We start from the raw sequence: 26,777 nt of genomic DNA, 5'->3' as shown, positions 1-26,777 counted from the left end.
CCAGCGCTGCCACGTGTCTGTACTACCCGCCGCGGCTGCCACACGGACGGAGCACACGTTTGAGACGCGTTCACCGCTGGAAACCTGCAAAAGGCGAGTCCCGCGCGGACCCTTTCACGTCGCCGCCGTCAAACAACGACTCGATCTCGATTGACCGTCCCGTTTCGACGCGCTCGGTTTCGATTAAACGCCGATTTCCTGCGCGGTTACTCGAGCGGTGAGTTGCATCACTCTACCTGCTGTTTCAGAGGCAAACGCGGCTCATTTTGTCCACATTTTACTTTAATTATTTCCGCAAATGCGCTTTTAAATCAGTGTTAAGTTGATGCACTGGCAATTTTCGCAAGTGCACGTGTTTTTATCTCGATTACACGTGTTGTATCTTTTATAGAAGTCAAATAACTGAACTAAATTCGAGGAAAATAAGCTGCATTTAGTCAGAGTTTAACTAAATACATCTCTAATTCACGTTTTCTTGCACTGTTAAATTCCATCTTTTTTTATTCTATTTAAATTGTCTTTGCAAATATAAAACGCTAAATGACAAATGGAAGAAGAGGAACGTGACCGGAGAGAAAAGTAAATTAAATCGTTAAAAAAGCATCCAGGGTCAATCGATTAATCGCAACCGAACCGATTGCGTAAAACAATCGCCGTCCAAAGGCGCACAAAGTCCAAAAAATAAACTTTCAATTTAGTCCAATTAACACTTGATTTTAGTAATTTTCAAATAAATTCCAATCATGATTTTCTTTTTCTTTTTTCTTGAAATTTGAGTTGAAATTTAAAATCTGTGAATGAAAGTTGTTTTGGAGGAGTGTCCGGTTCAGAGAGGTTCAGGTGGATCCAGTTTGTCCGGAGGCAAAGGGGCGGGGTTTCGTTCAGTCAAAACAGTGTCTTTTTTTCTTCTTTTTTGTCGTATTTTATCACGATTAATCCGGATTACATGAAGTACGGCAGAAACGAGAAGGCGCAGAGCGAGTACGATGGCGTTTTTGGAGCGACTGGACCGTTTAATGCTTCGCTCGTGACGACGCCGTTTCACGAGTTACGTCTGCGTCGACGCTGCGCCGCGTGAAACAAAAACAGACACAAAGTTGAACGATTGCCGACGTCACCATTTTGACTCTGTCTTCAGTCAAAGTGCCGTTCTGTTCAGGCGTTTAGTCGATTAATCGGTCGACTGCGTTTTAGTCGAACAACATTTGTATTTGTCGACTCATTGTTTTATCTGGATTATTAGGATTTATGTGCGACAACGGCAATAAATGTAAAAGTGAGACGGATTAAGATGTGAGAGCGTTTCATGAGGTTAAAGGAGCAATCGCCATCTAAACCAGGTCTAAACCAGGTCTAAACCAGGTCTAAACCAGGTCTAAACCAGGACTAAACCAGGACTAAACCAGGACTAAACCAGGTCTAAACCAGGTCTAAACCAGGACTAAACCAGGACTAAACCAGGACTAAACCAGGTCTAAACCAGGTCTAAACCAGGTCTAAACCAGGTCTAAACCAGGACTAAACCAGGACTAAACCAGGACTAAACCAGGACTAAACCAGGTCTAAACCAGGTCTAAACCAGGTCTAAACTAGGACTAAACCAGGACTAAACCAGGACCAGAATAGGACTAAACCAGGTCCACTTTGGGACTAAAATGGACTCAAATTACACTTTCTTTCAGCTCTAATGTTCCTTTTTACACGAAATCCACAGTTTTCTAGTACTTTTCTGCACAAACAGTCGTGTTTGTGATCACGGTCTTTGTTCAGATCTTTGAGATACTGAACACTTTCCAGAGCTTGTTCCAGTTTCAGGCTCGAGTCTCACACGCTTTATAACCTCGTCCCTTTATTATACAAGGTCTGTGTTTACCCCGTCCCTTTATTATCACAGTGCAGGATAAAAGAAACTCTCCAGCTGGCGTGTTTCTCATGCGTCGCTCTTTGACCTACTTTAGAACAAACATGGTTCTCCAGTTCGATCCGGTCGCCTCCAGCTCTTTCCCAAATATCAGCAGAACGACCACGAGCTGAGAAAAGAGGTGAACGACATGAAAACAGCTCAGGAAACGTGTAAAAAAGTCACATTCACAGGCCTAGATTCATCCATTTGTATTTCTTTCCCTCATATTGAAACCAGAGTCATGATTTATGTTGTTTTTTTGTTAATTGACCCAGTTTGACTCGTACATTAAGAGCTACACGTCAAAATTAAAAAACGTGTTAAATAATATGGATATCGCAGCACGTCACAGCCGCATCGCCACATGAACATAAATAAACTAGACGTTTAATTATTTCCATCAAAAAAAAAAAAAACGTTGTTTTCGGTGTTTGTTTTTTTCCCTGTGTTTTTATTCTGAAAAATTGGATCAAAATAAAATGGAAAAAATAATCAAAAGTTGACATTTAAAGTGCGTTTTGGCTACGGGAATGAAGGCCGTCCAAAAAAAAAACGAGGACACAAATTATAACATTCAAAAAAATGTAAAATAAAAAAAATTACTTAATTTGGAAATACTTATTTGTTGTGCCATAATTTTAGTTATATTTATTTAATGGATGCTATGCCTTTGTTTTATTTTGCTCTCTGTGTTGTGTTTTCTGTGTTTTTTCTTTATTTTATTTGTGTTTTTATTCTGAAAAATTTGATAAAAATAAACTGGAAACGATAATAAAAATTGACATTTAAAGGACCGTTTTGGCTGCGGGGAAAAAGGCAGTCGCAAAAAAACTCATGGAAATAAATTATAACTGACATTCAAAAAATAGAAGAAAAAAAAACATTTGGACTTAATTTGAAAAGATGGGACTTATTTGTTGTGCCATAATTTTATTCATTTAATGGATGCCATGCCTTTTGTTTTATTTTGTTCTCTGTGTTGTTGTTTTTTCTGTGTTTTTATTCTGAAAAATTTGATCAAAATAAAATGATAGAAATTTATATTTAAATGCGTGTTTTGGCTGTGGGAAAAAAGGCCGTCGCAAAAACAACTGAAGGACACAAATTATAACTGACATTCGAAAAATAGAAGGAAAAAAAACATTCAGACTTAATTTGTAAATACTTATTTGTTGTGCCATAATTTTTGTTATATTTTATTTAATGGATTTCATGCTTATACTTTATTTTGCTCTGTGTTTTTTCATGCGTTTTGGCACATTTCCGACATCGCCATCGGGATATGCTTTTCCATCGCCCCAAACCTCGGGTCAGAAACGACCGCGTCTCCGCTCGATTTTTAAACGTGGACTCGTCGCCCGGGTCGAACTCGAGCGTCAGCAGAAACCAAAACCGCCGACGCGCTAAAAACCCAACTTTGAAGTGATGTCTGCGGAGCCGTTTAGCCGCGGGAGGCTAAACGGCTCCGCTCCGAGTCGGGCCCGCGAGGAGCGTTACACGTAATCGTTTGTTCTGAGCTCGGGTCAAGGTGGTCGGGTGGTCTTCTGTGGGCTGGGTTGACCTTTGGAGATAAAGGTTTGTTAACGTTGCACAGGTTCGGACCGGATTGGACCGGTTCAGTCCGGTTTGAACACGTCCTGGAGCTTAATCTGCATTTTTGAACCGACCCGTGAGTAAAAACAGAAATGGAAAAGCTTTAAATGTTAAATATGTCTGTATGTTTGAAAAATCACGCAGCTCATGATTTTATATCCCAAATAAATGCATTTTGTTGTTATTTTTACAAAAGTGCTTCGAACGATAGTCTTAATATTGCTATTGACAAATATCGTATATCGGCTCCAAAAATAATCCAGAATCGACCGTCACAAACTAAAAATAAGATTTAAAAAAATTGGATTGTAAAAATTACTGTTGATGACACAGGGACATTAAAATTGCTTCTATACTGTATAATATGTCATAGTTGCGTTTAGGTCACTTACAGTGTTTTGGTCACTATTAGTCGAGTTTTAGTCACTATTAATCTCATGTTGGTCACTATTAGTCATGTTTTGGTCACTTTTAGGCTCATTTTGGTCACTTTTAGCCTCATTTTGGTCACTTAGTTGTGTTTTAGTCACTTGTAGTTGTATTTTAGTCACTTTTAGTCATATTTTGTCACTTTTAGTCACAATTTTGTCGCTTGTTGGTTTTCATTTTGCCAATTGCGTCTCTTCAAATTGCGCTTTCGATGAATCGCGCAGCCCTGGTTCTTAGCGGTAACATCTCCATGGAAACGGACCACCATGACCGCTCTGGTTTCCGCAGGCTTCCGGTGCCTTCTCTCCACGATGGCGTCGAGCTCGCTGGACGTGGACGCGCCGCGGTGGGACCAGACCACCTTCATGGGCCGTTTGAAACACTTCTTCAACATCACGGACCCTCGGACGGCGCTGCTGCCGGACGCCAGGCTGGACGAGGCCAAGGCGCTGGTCCAAAGCTGCAGGTGAACCTGAGTTTGGGAATCGTTTTGGGAATTTCAATTGGAATTTATGGGAATTAACAGGGAAATTAACACTTATTCATGTATAGCAAGAAAATTTGCAAAAAATGTGATGTTTAGAAGCATTTAGAAAAAAAATTAACATTGAAAATTCCCTAAACTCTCAAACTAAAGTCGGAAAAATCTGGAAATTTCGTGAGAATTTTCTGCTCCCTTTAAAACCTATTTGGGACTCGTTTGGTAAAAGTATTATTTTATTAAAGCGGTAACAATTATTCAATTAATCGTTCAAATTAATCAGACTTTACACACTTTAAAACGCACATGAAAAGACATTTATAACAAAGGCGGCTTTGTTATAAATGTCTTTTCATGTGCGTTTTAAAGTGTTTAAAGTCTGGTTAATTTGATCAAAAAATAATAATAATAATAACTTTTATTTATATAGCGCTTTTCAGTGACCCAAAGACGCTGAACATATATAAAAAAGGGGGGGGTATTTACAGACAGGGGGGGACAACACGTACAATACACATTAATATACAGATAAAATGAACAAGACAGAAGAAGTAGAGAGAAAAAGATGGGGATGTAACAGGGGGTAGAAGAGTAGGCAATGGGGTAGAGGAGGCTAGGGGTATAAACAACCTCTGAATTTCAACTAAAATAGACTTTTTTCCTGAAGCGTTCAGTAGCCACATTCACACTTTTATTTAGTGAAACATTTATTTCAAAAATATACATGTTTCAAAAAAATTTAAAAAGCTATATGAAAAATGGCTGTGGCTGCAGAGCCGCGGAGGCGCGGTCAAATAGCGCAGCAGTTTCAGGAGCCGCGGCACAAAATAACATGGCCGTTTCGGCCGCGCGCCGCAGCTCTGTAGACACTCCCATGAAAAAGATGTACTTTGGAAGGTATCGGGATCAATTATTTTCGAATGTTATTGATATAATATTTGATTACCGTATTTTCCGGACTATAAGTTGTACCTTTTTTCATAGTTTTGGCCGGGGTGCGACTTATACTTATATTTATACTTATACTCCAGTGCGACTTATATATGTTTTTTTCTTCTCTATTATGCATTTTTTGGCTGGTGCAACTTATACCCCAGAAAATTCGGTAAATTATTATAAAACTTCCCCCAAAGATGGCAAATTCTTCTTTTACAGGAAAATAAAATAATGGTTTAGTTTAAGTCGTTTAGTCTTTATGTAAAAAGCTTCAATATTTAACTTTTATGCTCTTATTTTGATGGTGTTATTTTAGTTTATGCTGAAGTGTCTTCCTGTTGCGTTTCTGTCAGGGCGGGGTCACTTCCTCCCGGCACGACGGAGGAGCAGCTTTTTTACGCCAAAAAACTGTACGACTCGGCGTTCCACCCGGACACGGGCGACCGAATGAACCTGATCGGGCGGATGTCGTTCCAAGTCCCCGGGGGAATGGCCATCACCGGCTTCATGCTGCAGTTCTACAGGTCGGCACGACAACGGGAAGCCCACAACCTCCAGGCAGGGGCGGGGCTAGCCACTCTGCCGCCGCGATCAGGAGGAGGGGCGTGGCTCGTCTCACTTTGATGTTAAAGGGGTCTAAAGCGAGCGGGGGCGGGGCCGACTTCCAAAGTAGCCCGGCTCACTTTGGATCCACTTTTGAGCGAGATGATTGGACAAGAGCGAGCGCAGGCTAAAAAGTAACAAGAATAATAATAAACGGCGACAAATACTGTACTAAAAGTGACAAAAACACAACCGAAAGTGACAAAACGTTTTAATAATTTGTTTTGTCAATTTTAGTCCCATTTTTGCCACTTTAATTCGAGTTTGTCACTTTTAGTCGAGTTTGTCACTTTAAGTCGAGTTTGTCACTTTTGTCACTTTAAGACGTGTTTGTCACTTTTTTGAAGTGCACATGCCACTCCCCCGTGTGGACTGATACAACACACACGTGCGTTTGTTTATTAGCGCAACGGAGCGCATCGCATCGCTCGTCTCCCGTAGATTTCTGTCCACTTCTGCGTCAGCTCGAACTGTCTTTCTCCATCTTCATTTTGCCCCGTACACTGAGGGAACTATATTATGATAGATCCATGCGCTTAGGCACGCAGAAACGTGGGGACGAGCCTGACGCGGCTGCAGGTGAGCGATAGGTGCGTTTTATGATTGATACGTGGCAGGACAAATGATTTATCCACGCCACGAGGAAATATGATACAAAATTGCTGAAAAAAATCATCCATACCACCTTTAAGTCGAGTTTGTCACTTTTGTCACTTTAAGACGAGTTTGTCACTTTAAGTCGAGTTTGTCACTTTTAGTCGAGTTTGTCACTTTTGTCACTTTTTGTTGAGTTTGTCACTTTTAGTCACTTTTGTCACTTTAAGACGAGTTTGTCACTTTTGTCACTTTAAGTCGAGTTTGTCACTTTTAGTCGAGTTTGTCACTTTTAGTCGAGTTTGTCACTTTAAGACGAGTTTGTCACTTTAAGACGAGTTTGTCACTTTTGTCACTTTAAGACGAGTTTGTCACTTTTGTCACTTTAAGACGAGTTTGTCACTTTAAGTCGAGTTTGTCACTTTTAGTCGAGTTTGTCACTTTTAGTCGAGTTTGTCACTTTTAGTCGAGTTTGTCACTTTTGTCACTTTTGTCACTTTTTGTTGAGTTTGTCACTTTTAGTCACTTTTGTCACTTTAAGACGAGTTTGTCACTTTTGTCACTTTAAGTCGAGTTTGTCACTTTTAGTCACTTTTGTCACTTTAAGACGAGTTTGTCACTTTTGTCACTTTTAGTCGAGTTTGTCACTTTTAGTCGAGTTTGTCACTTTAAGACGAGTTTGTCACTTTAAGACGAGTTTGTCACTTTTGTCACTTTAAGACGAGTTTGTCACTTTTGTCACTTTAAGACGAGTTTGTCACTTTAAGTCGAGTTTGTCACTTTTAGTCGAGTTTGTCACTTTTAGTCGAGTTTGTCACTTTTGTCACTTTTTGTTGAGTTTGTCACTTTTAGTCACTTTTGTCACTTTAAGACGAGTTTGTCACTTTTGTCACTTTAAGTCGAGTTTGTCACTTTTAGTCGAGTTTGTCACTTTTAGTCGAGTTTGTCACTTTAAGACGAGTTTGTCACTTTTAGTCGAGTTTGTCACTTTTAGTCGAGTTTGTCACTTTAAGACGAGTTTGTCACTTTTAGTCGAGTTTGTCACTTTTGTCACTTTTTGTTGAGTTTGTCACTTTTAGTCACTTTTGTCACTTTAAGACGAGTTTGTCACTTTTGTCACTTTAAGTCGAGTTTGTCACTTTTAGTCGAGTTTGTCACTTTTAGTCGAGTTTGTCACTTTTAGTCGAGTTTGTCACTTTAAGACGAGTTTGTCACTTTAAGACGAGTTTGTCACTTTTGTCACTTTAAGACGAGTTTGTCACTTTTGTCACTTTAAGACGAGTTTGTCACTTTTGTCACTTTAAGACGAGTTTGTCACTTTAAGTCGAGTTTGTCACTTTTAGTCGAGTTTGTCACTTTTAGTCGAGTTTGTCACTTTTAGTCGAGTTTGTCACTTTTAGTCGAGTTTGTCACTTTTGTCACTTTTTGTTGAGTTTGTCACTTTTAGTCACTTTTGTCACTTTAAGACGAGTTTGTCACTTTTGTCACTTTAAGTCGAGTTTGTCACTTTTAGTCACTTTTGTCACTTTAAGACGAGTTTGTCACTTTTGTCACTTTAAGTCGAGTTTGTCACTTTTAGTCGAGTTTGTCACTTTTAGTCGAGTTTGTCACTTTTAGTCGAGTTTGTCACTTTTAGTCGAGTTTGTCACTTTAAGACGAGTTTGTCACTTTAAGACGAGTTTGTCACTTTTGTCACTTTAAGACGAGTTTGTCACTTTTGTCACTTTAAGACGAGTTTGTCACTTTAAGTCGAGTTTGTCACTTTTAGTCGAGTTTGTCACTTTTGTCACTTTTTGTTGAGTTTGTCACTTTTGTCACTTTTTGTTGAGTTTGTCACTTTTAGTCACTTTTGTCACTTTAAGACGAGTTTGTCACTTTTAGTCGAGTTTGTCACTTTAAGACGAGTTTGTCACTTTAAGACGAGTTTGTCACTTTTGTCACTTTAAGACGAGTTTGTCACTTTTAGTCGAGTTTGTCACTTTTAGTCGAGTTTGTCACTTTTAGTCGAGTTTGTCACTTTAAGACGAGTTTGTCACTTTTAGTCGAGTTTGTCACTTTTAGTCGAGTTTGTCACTTTTAGTCGAGTTTGTCACTTTAAGTCGAGTTTGTCACTTTTAGTCGAGTTTGTCACTTTTAGTCGAGTTTGTCACTTTTGTCACTTTTAGTCGAGTTTGTCACTTTTGTCACTTTTAGTCGAGTTAGTTGTGTTTTTGTTGCTTTTTAATCACATTTTTGTGAATTATTTTGCTGTAAGTCGCATTTTTGTCACTTTTTGTTCCTCCTTAATCATTTATTTCCCCCATTTTTGTCACTTTTAGTCACGTTTTTGTCACTTTTAGTCATTTTTAGCCAGGTTTCGCAGCCACACAAACTTGGAATTACTAGGCGTCTGTGACTGGCTGAGATGGAAGTCGACCGTTCCGGGGATCGTTTGTTGGTCGTTTCCTGGTCGTTTCTCTTTTTGATGATGTCATGACCTTCTCTTGCAGGACGGTCCCGGCGGTGGTCTTCTGGCAGTGGGTGAATCAGTCGTTTAACGCGTTGGTGAATTACACAAACAGAAATGCGGCGTCGCCCATCACTCCAAAGTAAGACCCATCAATCAGCTTTATATCACGTTGAAGAATGAGCTAAAATGAGCTAAAATGTTTAGTAAATAAAGTGTCACACAAACCGATCGACATTCGATCCGTTTTGGATGTACGTCTCGGTTCTTTGCTGAATGTCTTGGTGTCGTTCCCTCATCCAGACCTGTGTTTCCAGACAGATAGGCGTGGCCTATGTCACCGCCACCAGCACGGCTCTGGCCACCGCCGTCGGACTCAACCTTTACACCAAGGTACGACCGGGTGTGTCTCGTTATCCTCCAGATCTCGCGTGTTTGTGTGTGTGTGATCTTGTGTGGGATCCTGTGTGTGATCTCATGTATAAAAGTTTGATCTTGTGTGTGTGTGATCTTGTGTGTGTGTGTGATCTCGTGTGTGTGTGTGATCTCATGTATAAATGTGTGATCTTTTGTGTGATCTTGTGTGTGATCTTGTGTGTGATCTTGTGTGGGATCCTGTGTGTGATCTCATGTATAAAAGTGTGATCTTGTGTGTGTGTGATCTTGTGTGTGATCTCATGTATAAAAGTGTGCTCTTGTGTGTGATCTCATGTATAAAAGTGTGCTCTTGTGTGTGATCTCATGTATAAAAGTGTGATCTTGTGTGTGTGTGATCTTGTGTGTGATCTCATGTATAAAAGTGTGCTCTTGTGTGTGATCTCATGTATAAAAGTGTGCTCTTGTGTGTGATCTCATGTATAAAAGTGTGATCTTGTGTGTGATCTCATGTATAAAAGTGTGATCTTGTGTGTGATCTCATGTATAAAAGTGTGATCTTGTGTGTGATCTGGTGTGTGTGATCTCGTCCCTCTCAGAAAGCTCCTCCCCTCGTGGCTCGCTGGGTTCCTTTCGCAGCCGTCGCCGCTGCAAACTGTGTGAACATCCCCATGATGAGGCAACAGTAAGAAACACATATAATAATAATATAATAAAACTACAACCGTACGTTTATTACACCGCGTGTTCTGAATATGTTTGTGTTTTAGAGAGATTCTGAACGGCATCGCGGTCACGGACGAGAACGGAAACAAACTGGGACAATCCAAGGTCCAAAACACCACACACTTTTACTACAACATGACCATTGTGTGCTTCTAACTGCTCTATAGTTATAATGTAACGATCATGATCCAACTCCTCATTTTAAACTGCAATATAGATCCAGAAACGTCATCAACAACAACAACTCTTAAAAGTCTAATTTGTCTTGCTGTTTCTTAAAAAGATTAAGTTGTGTCCAATAAGAGCAAAGTAAAATTAAATAAATAAAAATTGAAAAAGAATTATTATAAAAAATAATAATAATATTTTTTTAAATAAAAACATATTTTAAAATGACTGAAATAAAAAGAGCAAAGTATGGCACAAAAACTGAATTAAGTGTAAAAATTAAAAACAAAAGGACAGAAATATCACTTTTCCACCTTGCGTTGAAGTCTTTAGAAGAAGAGTTTAATTTGTTTTCATTTTGTATTTATTGAATTGAACATTATCATTTTTATCCACTCCTGAGTTGGTCTCATTCACATGTGTGATGACGTCGCTGGCACTAGGGGGCGCTCAAGCCTAAACAAACCCTTAAAACGTGTTTCAAAAGGGGAAATGCGTCAAGTGCTTTACTTTCAATATTAAACCTTTTCTTTGTAAATGACTCAAATGTTCAATTTCAAGTGGATTTAGGTCTGAATTTCTCAACATTGTGGTTTTGTTTCTTCAGAACGCTGCAGTCAAAGGAATCACGCAGGTGGTGGTCTCTCGCATCACGATGGCCGCTCCAGGAATGAGTACGAAAACACGCTTTTTTTAAACCTTTTCACCGCTTTTTTACTTCAAATACCGTATTTTCTGGAATATAAGTCGCACCAGCCAAAATGGGGAAATTGGGAAAATATATTTGATAAAATCCAAGACCAAGAACAGACATTTCATCTTGAAATGCAGTTTAAAATAATAACAGATGAGAGAACATGGTGAATAGGTGTATGTATGCTAACGCTAACACCTTCAGCTACATGACGTATGCTAACGCTAACACCTTCAGCTACATGACGTATGCTAACGCTAACACCTTCAGCTACATGACGTATGCTAACGCTAACACCTTCAGCTACATGAGGCACAGACAGAACTGTGGTAAGTGTCTGGTATGTTAACGTAACATATGAACAGTTATTCAGATAACTATAGCATAAAGAACATGCTAACAAGTTTACCAAAGCATCAGTTTTACCCCAAATCACTAAATCCATTGAATTCTTCTTCCTCTGTGTCACTTCTAAACAACTCCACAAACTCCAGAGGTAGAGGAAGTGCAGATTCTTCTTCTGCGTCGCTTAGAGCCTAGAGCGCCCTCTTGTGGTTGTCAGTGTGAAAATTATGAATAATATCACATATAAGTCGCTCTGGAGTATAAGTCGCACCCCGGACAAAACTATGAAAAAAGGTGCCACTTATAGTCCGGAAAATACGGTAAATGCATTAATCTGACTTGTTTGTACATCTTCTCCTTAGTTATTATGCCTATTATAATGCAGAGGATGGAGAAGTTCAAGTTCATGCAGGTTCATCTTCATCTTCATCTTGAACATAAATTGCAGTGCGATTATTGATCACGGTTTCAGTTTGTGATTTTCTTTGTTTTTCCCAGAGGATCACGATTCTCCACGGTCCGATCCAGGTCGTGATGGTCGGCGCCTTGTGAGTGTCGCGTTTATATCACAAACACGTTTAAAGTGAACCCGCCTGACGCTCGATTGTGTTCACGCCCACAGCCTGATCTTCATGGTTCCCGCCGCCTGCTCGCTTTTCCCGCAACAATGGTAACGAGTGTTCGCTCCCGTTTGCATGTTATCCGTGTGTTTCGGTCACGTTTAGTCGCGTGTCGCAGGCGTGGCGAGTGCCTTCGCCTCTCGCCGTTCAGAGAGAGTCAGGATGAATGGAGAATAAAAGTGAAAAGGGTTGATAGTTTGAAGAAGACAGACACACCCTCTGCACCGGACACGCCCTCTGCACCGGACACGCCCTCTGCACCGGACACGCCCTCAAAGCTTTGTGTCTGATCCTAAAATATAACTGATCTTCTCTGCGATTTTCAACTCCATAAATCATCTCCAAATATTTCAGCATTTCCCCGTCTAGTGTTTCTTTTAATGAGCCTGTTGTACTTCCCTCTGCAGCCAGTAGATGGCCCCGAAACTCGGGTAATCCCACTGGAAACTGCAGAGATCCAAATAAACCAGGTTTTAAAAGATGAAATGCCAAAGTGAAGTTACTGAAGAAAACGTTTTAAGGCCAAAAACAACACTAATAACGCAGAATATTTGTCCTTTAAATATCAGCACTTTTTAGTCTTGGGCCGGCCCACGTGCCACGCCTGTGTAAAAAGCCGGGACACGCCCCTGGTTGAGTCATTTTAGATCTGGTGAACGTCGTTTTCATCCTCAAACTAATAAACACCTTTGTGTTTTGTTTTCAGTTCTTTGGCCGTGTCCAAACTGGAGCCCGAGCTCAGAGACTCCATCGCCTCAAGATACGGAGACAGAATCAAATATGTTTACTTCAACAAGGGCCTTTAAAGACTGAGACCTGGGGACTGGGACCTTGGGACCTGGGGACTGGGGACTAGGACCTGGGGGATCTGGGGACTAGGACCTGGGGGACCTGGGGGACCTGGGGACCGGGACCTGGGGACCAGGACCCGGGGACTGGGACTAGGACCTTCTCATCACGGTGCTAAAGCGCGACGCGATTTATGTTTTATTTTCAAACAAACGTCTCCAGTGTTTTTCAGGCGTCGCAGTCGAATAGAATCCAAACATTGCACGATTCACTCCACTTTCACTTTCACTTCCACTCGCCCATATTTCACGTCGAACCGGGTCAAATGCTCCAAACCGGGCGCAGAGAACGACCGAAGTGTCCACTGTATTTCTGACCCTTTAGACACGACTGGACAATCACAAATATCATGTTTAATTCTAAGCTATCGCTGCTAAACATAATTTAAGCCAAACGTTTTTAACCGAATAAATGTGTAAATATGGCGATTAAAGCCGTCTGGGTGGAGAATATTTACAAAGAAATCTGAAATGTTTGATTCCTTTTTGGACATTTTGATTTATAAATGTCGCTGTAAAACCTCTTTTTGCTGTAGAGTTTTGATGAATATGTTTATTCTAATACTTAATAATTACTGATTTTGCAAAAGTGTTTGTCCTCGGAGGTCAGAGGTCGCGGTTTGGATTAATTTATGAACATAAACATGAACGACCCAGAACAAGTAGAACAAGCAATAAAAGTGTTAAAATCTGACAAAATGAGGATCCGACAGTGTCTTTACATTTACAGTTCATAAAGTATAATCTGAGAGTGAACCGTTAGCTCGGCGCTGGCGTTAGCTCGGCGCTGGCATTAGCGTCACAGAGGCTCAGCAGCAGGAGCAGCTTCACAGACAGAGACAGAAGAGAGAAACTAAAGTTGAAACAAGAGCTATCAGCATTTTACCTGTCGGATGTTTATTCAAACGCAGGCTAATGATGATTGGCCAATGAGTAAACTCTGGGTTCTGAAATGTTGTCCGAGAAGGTGTGGGCCCTTTCCCCCATGGGCCCTTTCCCCCATAGGCCCTTTTCCCCATGGGCCCTCTCAAATAAAGTCAAATAAAAAGCGAGTTCCAGCAGCTTCAGATTTTTTATGTAAATATGTGAGGGGGGGAAACCTCCGTGTTTATAAAGTGTTTTTGTCTCGGAGCTAAAGGCTAACACACATTAGCTTAAATATAAAACACACAAACTTGATAAATAAATGAATGAATTATTGTTTAGTTCAGTTTGTGTTGTATATTTGAACGTTATCGATGACATTTATAGTATGTTAGCGTTAGCTTAGCGACAAAAGCTCTTACATAAACACAGATGTCTCGACGTAAAGCTCTGGAACTGTTTGTCTTCATTATTTATTGACTTATTTTAATGAGACTCGGCTAATTCCACATAATGAAAATGAATGAGCAGTAAGTGGAGCTCCGCGTTTTTAAAGCCACTCTCGCCGCTCTAGTGAAAAGGGCCCGTTCCGATGTGTGAAACGAGGACGACTTCCTGACACTATCGGAAACGACTTCTGACGAAAACTTTAAAAACATTAAAGAGTTTGGTCCAGAAGCCGTTATTCTATTGTTTCTTTTCTTTGTATTTGGTGGACAATAAAGGCATATCTTATCCTAAACGTTCGTCTACCGTCGGCGTCACAAACCGAATCTCGTCGCCTCAGGAAAAGCTCTCGACCACATTTGAGCATTTCTTTTTACGTATTTGGTCAGACTTAATTCTGTGCCTTGGACCAGTTTCTGTGAAAGTGAAAGTGTTCGTTTTAGGTCTTGAATTGTTGTTTTCTAGTCGTGAAATAAAAAGAATGATCAAGGCATGTGTCCGTCTGCAAATACAAACGCAGCGCAGTGTTTTAGGTAAATATTCATGTTCATAATTCAGAAAATCTGGTCGAGTTCTGTGTTTATCAGGACACAAATAAAAACGCTATATCTTCATTTAAACGAGGGCTGTGGTCGACCAAAGACGTTTTTTATGAATACGACCCAAACTGCAATGAAAAATCTGCGACTGCACCGGTGTTTATGCAAAATGAATTCTGAATATTTGTGTAAAAAAAACGTTTAATCTGCCTTTTTACATAGCAATGCCTCCAAAATCACAGCATTTCCTTCTCATTTCTGTAGTTGTCCCATTAAAATCCTTATCTAAATAAAAGGATTAAGACTTCATCGACCGATTTATCGACCAAAGGACTACAACCCTAATTTAAACCCTTTATTGTTTTTATCACTCTGATTTACCAATAAAATAACATATTTTCTGCTTTTCTACTCGCTTCTAGACTTAATTAGAACTTGTTGTTTTTTAGTGTGAAAATGTTGGCACGTGTGAAAGGAAATGGGTTTGTATTGACGACACTGCCCTCTGCTGTGTGGGGGCGGAGACACTGCCCTCTGCTGTGTGGGCGGAGACACAACAGCTCAAGCAGGATCATAATGTAGGACGTTATTTCTGTGCATGGTTCGATTCCCGGACCATACCAACATCACATGATCTCTCTGGGTGGAGTCTGCATGTTCTCCCCGTGTTACCGTGGGTTCTCTCCGGGTTCTCCGGCTCCTCCCACCGTCCAAAGACATGCATGTGTTAGGTAACATTGGTGACTCTAAATTGGCCCTAGTGACTGAATGTGAGCGTGAACTGTCTGTAATGTCTATGTCTCTGTGTTGACCCTGCGACAAGTTGGCCACTGTCCAGGGTGTACCCCGCCTAAGGCCCGAAGTCACTGGGATAGGCTCCAGTCACCGCGACCCCGAAAGGGAACAAGCGGTAGAAAATGAATGAATAAAAAAAGTATTTAAAATGTGGTCGGTTTGGATTTGTTTTAAGGTAAATTTTACAAATAAGTCCTAAACCAGGACTAAACCAGGACTAACTTAAAACAGAGAAAGTTTCCATTAAACTTGTGTAAATCTGATCAACTCATGATCAATTGAACAAATATTCTTAAACACTTAAACACAACAAGGACTTAAAGCGGAATGAAACAGAAGGAAACATTTAAAGACAAAAGTGTGTGTCGTCCTCTAGGCCACAACTCCAGACTTCTACCAGAGGATTGTGAGTTCAGATCTCCATTAGAAACATTTGAATGCTTTGATTTGTTACGATGAGATGATTCAAACACATTTGTGTGTTTGTTCAGATCATCTTCACTCAACAGTCCATCATGAGGCCCAGAGTCAAGTCGTCCGTGTCGTTGGGAGCGTGAGTTCAAACACACCTCATCATCTTCTTCAACTGGAACATTCTTCAACTCTCATCTGGGCTTTTCAAACTTCAACTAAAGTCAAGATCAAAGATCAAAGCTGAAACTTGAACCCAAAACCCTCTCACAGGAGGTCACCATGAACAAGATTCAAATAAACCTTCAGACATTTCAAAAGAACTGAAACAATGAAGAGAAGAACTTTGTACTTTCAGTCCAAAATGGAGTCAAAAGGTTCCACAGTTACATTTGACTGAAGTTCAGAACTTTTATTCTTGTTTTAGTCACTTTGACCTGTGAAAGTCTAAACTGCAGTGAGGACCAGAGGAGCAGAGTTTGAACCTTTATAATTGTCACAGGGACTGAAATATGGAATCAGTTTCTCCCTGAAGCAGCAGCTGCTGAAGGAGAAGAGAAGATCTGCAGAATCTGCATCATAAAAGGAGACCAGACCCTCACCATAGTCCACAAACACCCCGACCTTCTTAGGAGCTCGCTGCAGAGACAGAGGGACAAGAGAGTCTGTACAAGCCCCGTACTCATCTTTGTTTATCAACCTGATGCACCAGAATCCATCTTTAGGAGTCAGAGTGATCTGTCCCTTCCTGTTGATGGACTCTTGGGCCACTCCTAAAGTCCAGGCTGTTTTCCCTTTGACCTGAACCTCAAAGTAAAACCTGCCTGAGGAGAAACTCTGCTTTCCCAGAACACAAGCACCAGTATCAAACCTCAGAGGAGAATCTGGGAGCTTCTTCTTCACATCAGTGTGATGAACCTGTTTGAGATCTTCAGACAGAACGAGCTCAGGATGAGCAGTGTCTGGATCCAGAGTGACGTTCACCACAAACTGCTTCACTCTCTTCAGTTCAGCTTTAAACACTTTGTTAAAGTTTTCAGAGAGATGTTTCTCCAGCTCAGACAGAGCCCGGGCTGCACTGCCCTCACACGTCTCCGGCTCAAAGCTCACGCTGCTCCACTCCTTCAGCCCAGCAGGGGGCGTGAGTGCAGGGCAGCTCTGTAGAAAGTGGAGGGGGTCTTGAGAGCGTGAGAGCCGCTCCGCCTCAGTGCTGCTCTTCTCCAGCTCACAGATCTCCTGTTCCAGCTGCTGCACCAGCTCCTGGGCTCGTTTGTGGCTCCGGCTCTGCTTCTCCTGCAGCTCCTCTAAGAACCGGTCCTGACGCCTCTGAACAGACTGCATGAGATCAGTGAAGGCCTGCAGCCCCACAGCCCTCTCTCTGTGGACCTCTGTGTCACTGAGCTCCACACAGCGCTGGATCTCCTGGACCTTCAGCCTCCTCTGCTCCACCATGTCAAGATCAGTGACTCTAAAATCAGTCTTTTCCATCAGAAAAGTCAAACACCAGGAGGAAAAGAGAGAAAACTGAACCAGACCGAGTCCAGACCGAGTCCAGACCGAGTCCAGACCGAGTCCAGACCGAGAGTCCAGACCGAGTCCAGACCGAGTCCAGACATGTTGAACATGAACATTGTGCTTCATAAATCTGGTTTCTCTCGTGTTTTGTTCATCTTTTTCTCTCCCACATTCAAACGTCAGAAGATTCATGGACTAATCGTGACTAAACTAGTGTTTGAATCATGTTCATGTTTGTCTGGACTAAACAGACTCTAAAACACAAACCAAAAGAGCTTTTAGAACAAACACAGAGACATTCAATTGTCCAAAAAGAAGAAACATCAAGAATATACTTTATTCATCAATATTCTCTGTGGAGAAGCTTCAGTCACATATTTACACCTTTATCTGCTTCAAAATGTCTTTAAAGTCTCAGAGTTCAATCAAATAAAGGTTTAACAAGTCACTTCTAAAAGAATGATTTCATAAAGATTTAAAACAAGATAAGATAAGATAAGATAAGATATTCCTTTATTGTCCCACATGGGGAAATTTCATTGGTGCAACGCAGGTAGATACAGAAGAACAGATCACTTATAGGAAGTCTGAAAAACACTTTCAGTAGAAGATCTCCTATAAATAAATAAATAAAAACTCCCAGCTGTTGACTCTTGGTATTTGGAGAGAATCAAAGTATCAAATATATTGATAGATTTAAATCCTCTTTACATTCTGCTCCAGTTTCACAGTTTGACATGAAATTCTAATAAACTTTTGAACTTTCAGGAGTAAAAACTGTTCCAGATCCACATTTGAAGAGAAAAAGAACAAAAACAAAATGGAGGACTTTAAGTTTGACTTTCACTTCCACAGAAATGACATTTATTGCAGTTTATTTTGATATTTGACAAACTAATGTTGAGTTGAATGAAAGAAGTGGTGACATAAAGTGCAGGATTGACAGCAGCAGCAGAAGTTTTCTCTTTAGTGGTATTAAATAAGAATAAGAGTGAGAATCACAGTGTAAGTGTGTGAAGCAGAAGAGAAATGGACCTGGAGCAGGACCAAGTACCAAACTACACCACCAATAGTAGTAGTAGTTGTAGTAGCAGTAGTAATAGCAGTAATAGTAGTGGGCCTAGTAACACTGACCTGTGCTGGAGCAGATTGTTGAGGGTTTGAAGCTGCTGAGGTGCCTTTGAGCAAACGCCTTTATCTGTCAGTCCTTTTGTAAGTTTGGCTCTTGCTCTGAAGTACTGAAGTATTCGCAGTAGAAAGAAGTATTGAAAGTACTTGGGTTAGGGTTAGGGTGGCTCCTTCTAAAGACGCTCCAGCCTGAAAAACTGCTGTAAATGTTGTAAACGTTCAGATGAGAACAACGAGTTTCATTGGTCAAAAGCTGTTCTTGTGTAGAGCTGTTTCTCGTTGCAAAGCTCTGGTCACTTTGAATGTTGTAAAAGGTCCAAAGGTCAGTTTATTAGTGCCTCGTTATATCACAGACAGAGATAACAAGGAAATCAACTTTAATTCATATTTCAGTATCAATAGTTTTATTATTTGAAGCGTTTGTGCAGATGAATGTAGCGTTGTGAACAGATGCACATTCACACATCTCAGCTGATAACAGCAGACAATCCGACAATCTTCTCAGGAAAGTCGCTGTTATGATGGATACTTATATCCATTTGATTGTTTGTGCCCTCACAACAATCATAAAGCACATTTTACTGTTGGTTTTACTGGACGTTTTTGTAAATGATCCATCTGACCAACCTGCCATGTTTGTCCTTCTTTCACCTCTGCCCACATCATCCCAAACTTTGTGCAGCTTCTACACAAGCTCCAGAGTTTGTGTGGAAGTCCACACATTTTTGGACTTCCGGTTATGGCGGCGCTTTAGGCTGACGCACTCACACCGCTGCTGCAAAACCCGGCTTTAAAATCATCGTTTGACCCACTTAATCCCAAAGAAGAAGAACAAGGAAGACACAAGTCTGGTAACAGTATGGTCCACGGCCCCATTGGAAAACTGCACGCATTGTAAGCTAACAAAGCTAATGAGGCTAACATGGCTAGCAAACCGCACTCCCTCATCGCCAGAGAAACGGTGTCCTGCCGGCCCAGATAAAGATTTTCACGACTTCTTTGCATTGGAAGGAGGAGGGAATATAAGTAATCATCAGTTATTGCTCATGATGTGTGAAATAAGACGCAAAATGCAGCGTGTTCTCTTAGAGCTGGTTGTTAGCTGCCGTAAGCCGCTGAGCTGAAGGCAGCAGGAGTAACCGGAGCACGGAAGAAGTCGAGCAGCGTGTTTCAGACAATGTGGACGATCTGCAGACAGTAAGGGCCCAGATGGAGGCGCTGTGGTCCACATGGAGGCGCTGTGGGCCAGATGGAGGCGCTGTGGGCCAGATGGAGGCGCTGTGGGCCAGATGGAGGCGCTGTGGGCCAGATGGAGGCGCTGTGGTCCAGATGGAGGCGCTGTGGTCCAGATGGAGGCGCTGTGGTCCAGATGGAGGCGCTGTGGTCCAGATGGAGGCGCTGTGGTCCAGATGGAGGCGCTGGAGTTGGAGAACAATAAGATTAAAAATAAGATCCTGGATTTGGAGTCCAGATCACGTTGTCCTAACCTGAGGCTTTTGGGCGTAGAAGATGAAGAAGGAGAAGAAGAAGGAGAACATCACCTGGGCAAACCAAGACTAGCAGCTGATAAACCACAAGGCATGATGTAACGCCCCGATAGCAACCATAGCAACCATAGCAACCATGTGACGAGGACAGAGCAGAGCTGAGACAAGTTCAGATGGTGCAGACCAGAGTAAGTTTTATTTACAGCGACTATTTACAAAAAAGTGATTTAAAATACAGCATTCTTCAGCATGTTCACACAGCACCGCCCACACGAGCGACTGCGACCACGCCCCTTTTATAGGCCACTGGGCTGATTGGACCATCTCAATCCGAGGACCAGGTACAAAAATATATTCTTTATTTAATTTACCGTGCACATTTGAATCCTTACTATATATTTTAAACTCCCTAAACACCCCTCCTATTTTCTTACAATGTTCTGCCCCGGAACCTTCTTAAGGTGCTCCGGCTCACTGGGTACTCTTTTGGCCGGCGCACCTAAAAATGGCGGAAAACATGAGGTAAAGTTGACATTTCAATATTGTTAAACTGATCATTCACAAACATGTTCTTTTGCTGCAGCTCGACTCACAAAACTAAACTCTCAATAAATAATTTCAAACATTGACTTGTGGTTTCATTTTATTCTTATTATTGTAAGGCTGAAGCAGAGGTGCTCCTCAGAACACCAGGAGAAGCAGAGGTGTTCCTCAGGACACCAGGAGAAGCAGAGGTGCTCCTCAGAACACCAGGAGAAGCAGAGGTGCTCCTCAGAACACCAGGAGAAGCAGAGGTGCTCCTCAGGACACCAGGAGAAGCAGAGGTGCTCCTCAGAACACCAGGAGAAGCAGAGGTGCTCCTCAGGACACCAGGAGAATCAGAGGTGCTCCTCAGGACACCAGGAGAAGCAGAGGTGCTCCTCAGGACACCAGGAGAATCAGAGGTGCTCCTCAGGACACCAGGAGAAGCAGAGGTGCTCCTCAGAACATCAGGAGAAGCAGAGGTGCTCCTCAGAACACCAGGAGAAGCAGAGGTGCTCCTCAGGACACCAGGAGAAGCAGAGGTGCTCCTCAGAACACCAGGAGAAGCAGAGGTGCTCCTCAGAACATCAGGAGAAGCAGAGGTGCTCCTCAGAACACCAGGAGAAGCAGAGGTGCTCCTCAGAACACCGGGAGAAGCAGAGGTGCTCCTCAGAACATCAGGAGAAGCAGAGGTGCTCCTCAGAACACCAGGAGAAGCAGAGGTGCTCCTCAGAACACCAGAAGAAGCAGAGGTGCTCCTCAGAACACCAGGAGAAGCAGAGGTGCTCCTCAGAACACCAGGAGAAGCAGAGGTGTTTCGAAGCAGAGGTGCTCCTCAGAACACCAGAAGAAGCAGAGGTGCTCCTCAGAACACCAGAAGAAGCAGAGGTGGTGCTCCTCAGAACACCAGGAGAAGCAGAGGTGCTCCTCAGAACACCAGGAGAAGCAGAGGTGCTCCTCAGAACACCAGGAGAAGCAGAGGTGCTCCTCAGAACACCAGGAGAAGCAGAGGTGCTCCTCAGAACACCGGGAGAAGCAGAGGTGCTCCTCAGAACACCAGGAGAATCAGAGGTGCTCCTCATTACACCAGGAGAAGCAGAGGCGCTCCTCAAATGCAAAACACAGAGTTCTGAAGAGTACGAGAGATGGAGCCACCAGCGTGGGGCGTGTGACTTTGGGTTGTGGTCACCATGGTGATACATTTCTGTTTTGTTTTTATAGATCAAGCTCGTGTAAAAATGCGTACGCACATTTTGTGCTTTGTTTTGTGCTTACCGGGGTTTATAAATGAGGCCCCTGTCAAAGTCAAAGGATTCTTTCAGCTCCTCAAAATCCTTCAGATGATTCTCCTTTACAATCTGGTAAAAGACCTTTAGACCTTTTGTTGTCCAGACTTTAAGGTTTGATTATCTTTGTTTAGTTTGTATGTCTTGATCAGCTCCTTCCATGTCGTAAGCACAGATTTAACCCAGGGATTCTTAACTTCCTCCATCAGACTCAAGCGTGTGTCATCTGCCAGTGAGGCCTGCACAGGAACCCCCGGCACAACGTTACTCTCAATATGAGACCATTGAGCTTCAGATTCTGTCTTCGCCTCGCCGTCGCCTAGATGTCAGTCAACGCCAGGGGGAGGGGCCAGCAGCAGAGTGCAGCAGGGACAAGCCCCGCCCAGACGCTTTGGGAAGTGAGTGTTCAAACATAAACTTGATTATAGAATTAAAGCTGCAACTAACGATTATTTCTATTGAACATTGAGACTTCTTAAATACATTTACGACCAAATAAAGGTTGGATTATGGCGACTGAAGGCTTCTGGAGAATAAAGAGTATTATCTGAAATTGTTTATTAGTTTTTGACATTATGATTCAAAATTGCACCTGTATTTGTTATAAAAGTTTTTTTCTGAGGTGTTTTCGAGCGTCACTTCCAAGTTCTTTGTGGTTCCAGAAGTTAATTTCTCATAAATTTTCTCATATTTAGAGAAAAGTCATATAACAAGAGACTAAGCATCTCCATGGTAACTGATAACGCTGTTGTTTTCACACACAAAACACACGTAAAACTTTAAATTCTGCCAAAAAAATAATCATTGTGGTTTGTAAACTTGTGCTCGTTTGATTCATCGTAAATGAACGTGTCAAATGGACAAAATGATAAATATCTTCCACGTTGTGAGCCATTTTGGTCACATTCTACTTGAAGGTTCAGATCCTCTGGTCACTTTAGAAACATCCTTGGCAGATGCTTTATCTTCACCTCACGAAACATCAGAATGTGTCAATGTCTTGTTACGGTTCAAATGTCACACAAAATGTAAAAATGAGCCACAAACGAGCAGAAATATGACTTTTTACTCACCACAAGATTCTGGATCCGTATTAGACTTTGTCCCAGAAAAAAGCTTTAGGCCCTTTTTATTCTGCAGACGACAAGTTACTCAAGTAAAACTAGACTAAACTAGGACTAAACCAGGACTAAACCAGGTCTAAACCAGGACTAAACTAGGACTAAACCAGGACTAATCTAGGACTAAACCAGGTCCAAACCAGGACTAAACTAGGACTAAACCAGGACTAAACTAGGACTAAACCAGGACTAAACCAGGACTAAACTAGGACTAAACCAGGACTAAACTAGGACTAAACCAGGACTAAACTAGGACTAAACTAGGTCCAAACCAGGACTAAACTAGGACTAAACCAGGACTAAACTAGGACTAAACCAGGTCTAAACCAGGACTAAACTAGGACTAAACCAGGACTAAACTAGGACTAAACCAGGTCCAAACCAGGACTAAACTAGGACTAAACCAGGTCTAAACCAGGTCTAAACCAGGACTAAACTAGGACTAAACCAGGTCTAAACCAGGTCTAAACCAGGTCTAAACCAGGTCTAAACCAGGTCTAAACCAGGACTAAACCAGGTCTAAACTAGGACTAAACCAGGTCTAAACCAGGTCTAAACCAGGACTAAACTAGGACAAAACCAGGACTAAACTAGGACTAAACCAGGACTAAACTAGGACTAAACCAGGTCTAAACCAGGTCTAAACCAGGACTAAACCAGGTCTAAACCAGGTCCTAACCAGGACTAAACCAGGTCTAAACCAGGTCTAAACCCGGTCCTAACCAGGACTAAACCAGGTCTAAACCAGGTCCTAACCAGGACTAAACTAGGACTAAACTAAGACTAAACCAGGTCTAAACCAGGTCTAAACCAGGTCCTAACCAGGTCCAAACCAGGTCTAAACCAGTCAAACACACACTTCTTCTCTTGTTTGAAACGTTTGGTTTTATTGATAATACTGCAGATTATTTGACATTTTTTAAACTTTACACAAACCTTTAAAACATGCACAAAGTTCAGTTCCCACATTTTTCCTTCTGTAACAAAAAAAACAACAACAAAACATTCAACTCTCACGGTTTTCCAGCGCAAGAGACGCGACTCCCCCGACGACGCCAACGACAAAAACGCACAGATTTAAACAAGAACAAATGTACCGCAGAATGAGAATCCTTTAAATAAAACTGCTTTTGTTGTTACATTGTCGTTACTGAAGCGTATAAAACGGCACGAGCGACGGCGGTAAAGCTGTGGCAAACACTGAAGCGATTTATCATCATTTTAAGCGAGAATAACAAGAATATATCATTTACAATCATCAGTATCGACACGAGAGCGGCTTCTCTCGCCCGTTCGGAAAAGCAAAACCGTACGCTAAAGGCTAATTATGATCATTATTACTCGTCATTAATAAGCATTTGGACTGCGCGCGTCCTCCTGAAAGTGCAAATCTATCTTTTCTAAAGCGGAAAACAATCCAAAACAACGGAAGTATGTGCAGATTTCTGTACAGCTACGGCAGAACTCTGATTGTGACTCGAAAGACGCGGACGTGATTGAGAACATCGGCCATTCAAACCGCATCTGTCGTCCAAAAAGTAGACGTAAACGTAAATAACTTTATCTCGGACCGTTTGTGGTTAAATTAATCTTCACGTTGTCGTTCTGAGGGTTAAATTTGGTCAAACCGGTCACAAACTTGATTCAAGATTTCTCAATAATCGTTGAATCGTGATATTTTTTCTCACAATCGTCGTCGTTTGATATTGCGCGTCCCTAATCGTAAAACTCGTTTAACGTTTTGAGCTAAAAAAGACAAACTCGGGTCTAAAGTCGTCCGAAGGCGAAAAACAAAATACAAATAAAAAGTGCGGTGAATGTGGGAAAGCAAAGAGAGAGAAACAAAACGCCTTCGTCAGACTTTGGGGTTAAGAAAGAGCTTTCAGGGGCAGGAAGTGCTCTGCTCTTTTTCAAAATAAAAGTCCACCTGACGCCAGCCTCAGGAGGAAGTGACGTCGCTGGTCTCGGTCCCGTCTTTTAGGGGGAATTTATCCTTAAATTATATTATCATTTCTCCGTCAAAAACAAACCTGGAGTTGTGTTTTTTTTAATTTATTCCAGTTTTCATTTTACTTTGAAGGACACATATTATGCATCGTTTGTGTCCTTTACACCATTTACTTTGGCGTTTCGTGTTTCAGAATTTAAAATAACGTTTGCGCTGAAAATCACACGTGACGTTCCCTCGTCCGGACTCGGACTCGGTTCCACCTACTGGCAGCACAGGGAATCGCCACAGGGAAATGAACAAAAGCTAGCTTGTCCCGATGTGCTAATGTAAGTGCGCGGTTGTAATGAACTTGATTTGACTCAGAAATGTTCAAAAACGAGTCTGGAGATGATTTATAGAGTTGAAAACAGCTCGTTTGACGTCACAAAAGTGGGAAATGTGAAACTGTGTGTTTTTGTGAGGCTCAGAGAAGACGAGCTCGTGAAACAAACGTGAACGAAGCGAAACACGACGCCGGCTGTGTTTTTGATGAGAGCTCAAATCAAATTATAAAGCTCAAATACGTCAATTTTGCCTAATATGTGTCCTTTACTACTTCCTAAATCATGTTGTTGCTCTAATATTCATGAGATCTTATCGTCATGGAGACCTGATGTTTGTCCCTTCAACATGATAAACACATCTCCAGGTATGTTTTTTGATAAGAATAAAACTCGGGATAAATGCTGAGAATTGTCCGTTTTGCCCGTGCGACCTTACACATAAATATCCCCGGGGGCCTGCGGTGCGGCGGCGTGGCCTCTAGGGGTCCTCGGCGTCCAGGAAGTCCTTCTTGGGCGGAGCGACGCCCCTGTACCAGGAGCAGGAGCCGTCGGCGCGTCGGACGCAGGCGTAGTGGTTGGCCTGGCGACCGTAGACCTGCTTCTCGATCATCAGGTCCGTCCACAGGCATTCTTCAGGGGCCGAGATCTCGCACGGGAGGGACGGACAGCGCACGATCTGAGGAGAGACGCAGGTGAGTGACCGCGCCCTGAGTGACCGCGCCCTGAGAGACCCTGAGTGACCGCTCCCTGAAAGACCCTGAGTGACCCTGAGTGACCGCGCCCTGAGTGACCCTGAGTGACCGCTCCCTGAGTGACCCTGAGTGACCCTGAGTGACCGCACCCTGAGTGACCCTGAGTGACCGCACCCTGAGTGACCGCACCCTGAGTGACCGCGCCCTGAGTGACCGCGCCCTGAGTGACCGCGCCCTGAGTGACCGCGCCCTGAGTGACCGCTCCCTGAGAGACCCTGAGTGACCCTGAGTGACCGCACCCTGAGTGACCGCACCCTGAGTGACCATGAGTGACCACACCCTGAGTGACCGCACCCTGAGTGACCCTGAGTGACCGCAGACGCTGCTCCGACACAGACGCTGCTCAGACACAGACGCTGCTCCGACACAGACGCTGCTCCGACACAGACGCTGCTCAGACACAGACGCTGCTCAGACACAGACGCTGCTGCTCCTTCTTTACCTTGCAGTCGCAGCCCATCTGGTAGCGCTGGCTGAGGCTCTTCTTTTGGGTGGCGCTGAGGGAGTCCCAGGGCTGGATGTAGTCGCACAGAGTCACGTGCATGCGACCTCCGGACTCAGCTTTACCTGGACCAGGACGAGACAGAGAATGAGACAGAGACAGAGACAGAGGCAGAGGCAGAGGCAGAGGCAGAGGCAGAGGCAGAGGCAGAGGCAGAGGCAGAGGCAGAGGCAGAGGCAGAGACAGAGGCAGAGGCAGAGGCAGAGGCAGAGGCAGAGGCAGAGGCAGAGGCAGAGGCAGAGGCAGAGGCAGAGGCAGAGACAGAGACAGAGGCAGAGGCAGAGGCAGAGGCAGAGACAGAGACAGAGACAGAGACAGAGACAGAGGCAGAGGCAGAGGCAGAGACAGAGGCGTGGCTCATTCAGGGATCGAA

The 26,777-nt window shown here is 42.7% G+C and overlaps 3 protein-coding genes across 3 annotated transcripts in view; 1 reads left to right on the top strand and 2 right to left on the bottom strand.

Moving 5' to 3' along the window:
• Nucleotides 1-26,777, bottom strand: part of lhpp (phospholysine phosphohistidine inorganic pyrophosphate phosphatase) — a 420,402-nt gene that overhangs the window by 197,727 nt on the left and 195,898 nt on the right. The gene's annotated exons all lie outside the window — the stretch shown is intronic.
• Nucleotides 43-12,773, top strand: sfxn2 (sideroflexin 2). Its single transcript, XM_072456507.1, has 12 exons — nucleotides 43-217; nucleotides 4,214-4,391; nucleotides 5,696-5,866; nucleotides 9,029-9,127; nucleotides 9,303-9,378; nucleotides 9,960-10,045; nucleotides 10,131-10,191; nucleotides 10,862-10,928; nucleotides 11,656-11,705; nucleotides 11,792-11,841; nucleotides 11,916-11,963; nucleotides 12,620-12,773. The coding sequence occupies exons 2-12, from the start codon at nucleotides 4,237-4,239 to the stop codon at nucleotides 12,717-12,719; spliced, it is 963 nt and encodes a 320-aa protein (XP_072312608.1). The 5' UTR covers nucleotides 43-217; nucleotides 4,214-4,236; the 3' UTR covers nucleotides 12,720-12,773.
• The window catches only part of timp2a (TIMP metallopeptidase inhibitor 2a), a 10,983-nt gene continuing 7,941 nt past the window's right edge, over nucleotides 23,736-26,777 (bottom strand). Inside the window, exons 4-5 of the mRNA XM_072456292.1 lie at nucleotides 26,345-26,469; nucleotides 23,736-25,826 (exon numbers count right to left, since the gene is read on the bottom strand). Of these exons, the coding sequence (XP_072312393.1) occupies nucleotides 25,629-25,826; nucleotides 26,345-26,469 (323 nt within the window). The 3' untranslated portion in view covers nucleotides 23,736-25,628. The remainder of the gene's footprint in view (nucleotides 25,827-26,344; nucleotides 26,470-26,777) is intronic.

The sequence above is a fragment of the Eucyclogobius newberryi genome, unplaced genomic scaffold (assembly GCF_026437365.1).
Source record: "Eucyclogobius newberryi isolate DKJ021-1_F unplaced genomic scaffold, fEucNew1.0.hap1 SCAF_20, whole genome shotgun sequence".
Classification (NCBI taxonomy): Eukaryota; Metazoa; Chordata; class Actinopteri; order Gobiiformes; family Gobiidae; genus Eucyclogobius; species Eucyclogobius newberryi.
This window is presented reverse-complemented; position numbering and strand designations above follow the sequence as displayed.